Source organism: Zea mays, chromosome 5, assembly GCF_902167145.1.
Source record: "Zea mays cultivar B73 chromosome 5, Zm-B73-REFERENCE-NAM-5.0, whole genome shotgun sequence".
Taxonomy (NCBI): domain Eukaryota; kingdom Viridiplantae; phylum Streptophyta; class Magnoliopsida; order Poales; family Poaceae; genus Zea; species Zea mays.
In genome coordinates this window covers 33,365,339-33,372,453 of record NC_050100.1, presented here as the reverse complement: position 1 = coordinate 33,372,453, position 7,115 = coordinate 33,365,339, and the positions used below count along the sequence as shown (strand labels likewise).

The 7,115-nt window shown below is 47.1% G+C and overlaps 1 protein-coding gene across 1 annotated transcript; it reads left to right on the top strand.

The window, feature by feature from the left end:
- Nucleotides 1-3,443: 3,443 nt before the first annotated feature.
- Nucleotides 3,444-5,322, top strand: LOC100274356 (putative cytochrome P450 superfamily protein). The gene is made up of 2 exons (NM_001148716.1): nt 3,444-4,355; nt 4,451-5,322. Exons 1-2 carry the CDS (start codon nt 3,471-3,473, stop codon nt 5,093-5,095), a joined length of 1,530 nt encoding a protein of 509 aa, NP_001142188.1. The 5' UTR covers nt 3,444-3,470; the 3' UTR covers nt 5,096-5,322.
- The last annotated feature ends 1,793 nt before the right edge of the window (nt 5,323-7,115 follow it).

Below are 7,115 nucleotides of genomic sequence, written 5' to 3'. Positions count from 1 at the left end.
TATCATCTCGTTAGCTGAAGGAGAACGGACTCCTTTTCAACTTATACATTTCTTGACCATTTGATTAAGATATTTTTGTCAAATTAATATCTGATATATAAACCATGTATTCGTTTTGATATTAAATTTATTTTTTATAAGTATCAAATATGATTATATGTTGTCACAAGTTCGATTATTGGACTAGTAGTTTATAGATGACAATGACAGTACGACACAGCGGATGTATGTAAAAAATTCTCTACAGCCGGCTATATATAGAAAAGTAGCTCTAGAGTCTTTTTTCCATTCGCGATCAATGATCCATCGTTTTTTTCTACCCAGAGCACGATATGTTGAAGAGAAAAAAAAAGGTGAAATCTGCAAGCCGTATAATCATTAGCAGGTGGACACGTATCATAAAAAAAGCCCCAATTAGACCTTGTTCGGTTAATCCCGTTACGTATGGATTGGACGGAATTGGAAAAAATTATGAAGAAATTTGATTTGCTTGGGATTTAAACTCACTCAATCCCACTCAATCCACATGAATTGAGAGCTAACCGAACAAGCCCTTATAGTGAATTTTTTTCACACGTATGCCTGCACCCCAACTTTTCGGAAATCAAACAACAGGCTTGATGTCCTGTGTGCCTTATTCCTTTCTATATATGGTAGATGATATGCTACGTTTTAATCTCAAAATCTACAAATCCGTTCTTGTGTATGCGATTATTATATGTATGGGCGCAAACGTGCGTATGTTCATATGTATTAGTATATATATCAAAATAAAATACTTTATGAGATTTAAATTTGCTAAAAATATCATTATATAAAAGCATGTAACATCTCGACTACTTTAAAGCACCAATTTTGTACGTCGTGTATCACGTGCGAAGTGTCTAAGTCCAATACGACAACAAGCCACATGTAGCGCGTGGATCTACACAGTACCACCACGTTAGTTGAAAGGATGATGAGAGACCGAGCGACTTATAAAAACGGTTCGGACTCCTTTTCAACTCATACACATCTTGGCCTTTTAGCTAAAATAAGGTGTAATATTTGTGCTTATCAGTTTAATAGTCCCTCTGTTCCAAATTAAAATCCGGTAGATGATATGACGCAGGTATTTTTACCGAGATATCCGGAACTATGCAAGGTCCCGACTAATCCTCGTTAGTGTCCCTACGCAAATGGTAGCCCACGTGAGGGCCAAGCACCACGATCAAGTAACTCCGTAGAGAGCCACATGCCTTATCCACGCGCAAGTGGTGCTCCGCTTCCGGCTCTTCTCGGACGCTCCTCGCCGTCTCCACTATCGAGCTTCCGACCGAACCACCGCGGGCCTCGTTCCCTTCGGTACACGGTGGTGCCCATGACACAAACTCGGTTGTCACAGTCTTGCAAGACTCTCGCCCCACTCGGCACAATTACAACGACTCACACAAGAGCCGAGGGTTTTTATGGGTTTTTATAAACGCACTCAACTAACTAGAAATAACCTAGATCAAGCGCATAAACGGTCTAACTAACCTAAGCACTTCGAAAAGCACCCACGCTAATCACCGAGTGATTCTATTAAGCACTTGGGTGTTTGAGCACTTGGAGATGTCTATAACATGTATTGGTATGTTGCTTGGGCTCCCACACCTTCAAATAGCCGGTTGGGTGAAGTATATATAGGCTCCAACACAAAACTAGCCGTTGGAGAAAAGCTGTGGCTCTCTGCAACACACCAGACAATCCAGTGATAGGCACCGAACAGTATGGTGCCCTGTCCGGTACGCCACTAGCTGTTGGATCTGGCAGGTGACCATTGGCGTTGTCAGCCTTACACTGGACACTCTGGTGTCACAACGAACAGTCTGGTGGCTCTCCTCCATAGTGCCACCAGGAACTAACTGTTGGGCTACTATTCCCTGGTCCACTGGGCAGTTTGGTGTGCCACCGGATAGTCCGGTGCTCTCAGCCGGATAGTTCGCTAGTGACAACACTTTCTTCATGTCTTGGACTTTGCATGATACTTGTTGAGCTTCACTTATGGTCTTTTTAATGTCTTCTTTTGAGGTGTTGCTTCCTCAATGCCTTAGTCCAAGTCACTTTAGCATCATGTGAACTACAAACACAAACACTAGTAACCACATTAGTTCATAGGCTATGTTCATCATCAAACACCAAAATCAATTAGTCAAATGGGCCAAGGTCCATTTTCTTTATAGCGGGGATGGGCGGGCATCGATCGGGGAGAGGACGGAGGGTGGGGGCATCGACCGAGGAGATCGAGAACACGGACGGGGCGAGAGGGGCATTGCGACCCACGCGCGTAATGGCAACACGGACAGGGCAATGGGGAGTCGGGCGGGCGCGTATCATGGTGAGGCGGACGAGGGCGACTGAGGCTTCCACCATATGTTTGGAAGCCTAAGGCTCCCAATAGCCTCACCCTATATAGGGTGATAATTCACCTAGACCCAACTGACAAACCAAACACCCCACCAAATGAATCAGTTAGCCCACCAAATCGGGAGTCTGCAATCCACTAACGGGTTGCGTGCCCAGTAACGAGCTCGCAAGACGTGCACACAGTATTAGCTCCGTGGACACGTGACTCCCACATGAGCCGTACGCGCCCACCCGGTCGCCACATCATCTTTCAGCAATTTGTGATCTCTCTGTCATTTATCGCCCAATTTCAGTAATTATTAGTAAGCACAGTATTTGCTAGTGCAAAAAAGAACAATTACTGACAAAACATTCAATAATTTATGCAGTCACTTCTCGAAACATTCAGCCATTTCTAGAAATGTTTAATAATTGCATTTAGCCATTTCTGAAAATGTTCAGTAACTACCAAAGCATCTCAGTTATAGATGGGTAATAGCATTTCAGTAAAGGACAACACTAGCCCAGTAATTGTTAAACAGAATTGTCAGTAATTATCACTTTAGTAGTGAAAAAAGAAATAACAATTAACTAGTCATTACTTAATCATTCGATAATTTATTAGAACTCGTTAATTACCCACGGAATTTAAATAACTGACGAGTTGAATCGAGCGCGCGGGGAGCAGATCGTGGATCGGTCTCAGGTTAGTCGGGTATGTCCGTATGTGAGGGAGGGCGTGCTCGTGGGTCGGAGGGCGTGTGGGGCTAGGCTAGGTGAGCTTCGTACTGGATGACAAATGGCGCAGCCTACGGAGAGAGAGACTTCGTTACAACTCCTGGTAGAAAACAAAACCTTTTTATTTTGATAGTGGCGGAAGAAATACCATTTTTGCCTGCCATTTTGTTGGTTCTGAAACGTCAGGCCACGATGATTGACCTATAGACCACGCGTCATCTGAATTTCCACCACAATATAATACGATAATTGTTTCGATAAAGTTGCAACATACTACCGTTGCTACTATAAATTTAGCCACAGGTCATGGCCGCTATCTTGCATGTCGAGCAGGAGTAGGCACACAAGATAGCTAGCTAGGAACAATGGAGCAGAAGGTTCTCGTCGCCGTGGGCGTGGCCGTGCTACTCGTCGTCGTCCTCTCCAAGCTCAAGTCTGTGCTCGTCACCAAGCCGAAGCTTAACCTGCCCCCAGGGCCATGGACGCTACCATTAATAGGTAGCACCCACCACCTGGTCACCAGCCCGTCGATCTACCGGGCGATGCGTGATCTCGCGCAAAAGTACGGGCCGCTGATGATGCTCCGGCTGGGCGAGGTGCCCACGTTGGTGGTGTCGTCGCCGGAGGCCGCGCAGGCGATCACGAAGACGCACGACATCGCGTTCGCCGACCGTCACATGAACACCACCATCGGCGTGCTCACCTTCAACGGCACCGACCTGGTGTTCGGTCCCTACGGCGAGCGGTGGCGGCAGCTCCGCAAGATCTGCGTGCTGGAGCTGTTCAGCGTGGCGCGCGTGCAGTCGTTCCAGCGCATCCGCGAGGAGGAGGTGGCGCGGTTCATGCAGAGCCTCGCGGCGTCCGCCGGCACCGTGAACCTGTCGAAGATGATCTCGAGATTCATCAACGACACCTTCGTGAGGGAGTGCATCGGCAGCCGGTGCAAGTACCAGGACGAGTACCTGGACGCCTTCGACACCGCGGTCCGGCAGACGTCGGTGCTGACCGTGGCCGACCTGTTCCCGTCGTCGAGGCTCATGCAGGCTGTGGGCACCGCGCCACGCAACGCGCTCAAGTGCCGCAACAGGATCACGCGCATCCTGGAGCAGATCATCCGCGAGAAGGTGGAGGCCATGGGCCGTGGCGAAAAGACGGCGCACGAGGGCTTAATCGGTGTCCTGCTCAGGCTCCAGAAAGAGGCTAACTTGCCCACCCTGCTCACCAACGACACCATTGTGGCGCTCATGTTTGTAAGTCTTGTCTTGCAATATATGTTTATTTCACCATGCATGCATCTAGATCGTCGTCGTTCAGCCTGCGTGCTGACCTCTCAAGTTTCTCCTAGGACTTGTTCGGCGCCGGCAGCGACACCTCGTCGACGACACTGAACTGGTGCATAACGGAGCTAATCCGGCACCCGGCGGCGATGGCGAAAGCCCAGGCCGAGGTCCGGGAGGCCTTCAAGGGGAAGGCGAGAATCATCAGCGAGGACGACCTCGCCGGGGCAGGGCTTAGCTACCTGAAGCTTGTGATCAAGGAAGCTCTGAGGATGCACTGCCCACTGCCGCTGCTGCTCCCACGGCTGTGCCGTGAGACGTGCCAGGTGATGGGCTACGACATCCCCAAGGGCACGGCCGTGTTCATCAACGTCTGGGCGGTTTGCAGGGACGCCAAGTACTGGGAAGATCCAGAGGAATTCAGGCCAGAGCGGTTCGAGGACACCAACCTTGAGTACAACTACAAGGGGACGAACTACGAGTTCCTTCCGTTCGGGTCCGGCCGCCGGATGTGCCCGGGAGCGAACCTTGGGCTGGGGAACATTGAGCTCGCGTTGGCGAGCCTTCTGTACCACTATGACTGGAAGTTGCCTGACGGAGTGAAGCCACAGGACGTCCAAGTTTGGGAGGGCCCAGGACTGATAGCCAAGAAGAAAACAGGCCTGCTGTTGCGCCCGGTTACCTGCATTGCTTTTGCTTGCTCCAGCGGCTAGCTGATGCGTAATAAATTAACGACAAGCCCAACATACTTTGGAGAACTGGACGACACTTGTCGCTTCGACGGTGCTGTAAAAATTCAACAAATACTACTCCCCCCAAGCACTAGGAAGATAGTAGAGTGTTGTCTTATACTTGGAAGTCTAAGTAATCTACAAATATAGAAGTTAGGCCTTCCTTACTATCGTGGCCTGTTATGGTTAGTTAAGATAAGATCCTCTACAGTTGCTGATACGGATAACAGATTGACAAACAGGCTCTCCTTTCCTCCATGCATCATGAGGTTCTACAAGACGTAAAGGTTCAACGCAAACCAATAAAAATATCAAGTTAAGGTTCAAAAAGAAAGTAGCAAAGAAACCCAAAGTGTACCTGGTCTAGCGCACCGGACTGTCCGGTGTGCCACAGGACAGTGTCCGGTGCACCAGGACCGTAAGGACCGTACAGCTGCGAACTCGCCACCTTCGAGTTTCTGAGGCCGCGCTCCGCTATAATTCACCGGACTGTCCGGTGCACCAGCGGAGCAACGGCTCTCCAGCGTAACGGTAGACTGCACAGTGCCTGACAGCTACAGTACACAGCAGAAGTCAGAACAGAAGTCAGAGGCGCACCGGACAATGAACAATGTCTGTCCGGTGCCATAAGAAGACAAAGCACCAACGATCGTCTTGCATCCGAACCCTAACGGTTGGGTGACGTGGCTGGCGCACCGGACTGTCTGGTGCGCCCATCGACAGCAGACACCCCCAACGGTTGTTTTGGTTGTTGAGGGCTATAAATACCCCCAACCACCTCCACTCCAATCATCCAAGCATTCACTACTCCTCATTCAATACAAGAGCAAAGTGCAACACTCTAAGACACAAATCAAAGTCACTGATCCAATCAAAGTTTCCAATTCAATTCTAGTGCATTAAGACTTGTGAGAGGATCACTTGTGTTTCTTGTTGCTCTTGTTTGCTTGGCTTGGCTTTTTTTTCTTCCTCACTTCTTACTCTCAAGTGTTTTGTAAGCGAGGCAAGAGACACCAATTGCGTGGTGATCCTTGCGGGGTCTAAGTGACCCGTGAGATTAAGGAAGAAGCCTCACTAGCTCGGTCTAAGTGACCGTTTGAGAGAGGGAAATGGTTGAAAGAGACCCGGTCTTTGTGACCACCTCAACGGGGACTAGGTTCTTTAGAACCGAACCTCGGTAAAACAAATCACTGTGCCATCCGCTTTATTTTCTTGATTGATTTGTTTTCCCCCTCTCTCCCGGACTCGGATTTTATTCTAACGCTAACCAATCAAAGACTCGATTAAGTAGATGGTTAGCTATGTTTAGTCCAATTCGGTCACTGATGACTTGCTGTAGAGGACACCTCTAGCTTTAGAGGACACCCCAATAGAGAAAGCTAAGGTGTTTATTATGGGACTAAAAGGAGTATCCAAGTTTCCTTTGTTGGCTGCAGATCCGCTCGTTTCTGGTGGCAAATGCATGCAGGCATACATATACGATTCTTCGACCGAGTTGCAAGCATTTTGTTGGTTTGAACAGAAGAAAGATTCCTGACGAACTCACATGCATATATTGTTCAGAGTTCAGATCGAAAGAAGAAAGACCAGGCCGGAGTTAATAATTGCATTGCCAAATATATAGAGAGCAACAAGCACTGACTTATTAGGCCTGGCCCCCATTATTTATTTATATAACATTGGAGTAATATATATATATATATATATATATATATATATATATATATATATATATATATATATATATATATATATATATATATATATATATATATATATATATATATATATATATGCTACGTACGAAAATAAAAGTAGTGCATAATCTCAGCCTTAATATTATACCCTCTCCGTTCCAATTTCTAATTCATATGACATTTTTGTCCAAATTTTGACCGACTCATCTTATTACAATTTTTTTTTTGTGAAAAACTGAAATTCAAAGTCGTACGTAAAGCATATTATATGGTTGACGATATCACTGTAAAAATTAATAAAAACT

Coding starts and splice junctions, on each gene's coding strand:
- LOC100274356 (NM_001148716.1), top strand. CDS start 3,471: ATGGAGCAGAAGGTTCTCGTCGCCGTGGGCGTGGCCGTGCTACTCGTC. Junction 4,356..4,450: donor CCATTGTGGCGCTCATGTTT/GTAAGTCTTGTC, acceptor AGTTTCTCCTAG/GACTTGTTCGGCGCCGGCAG.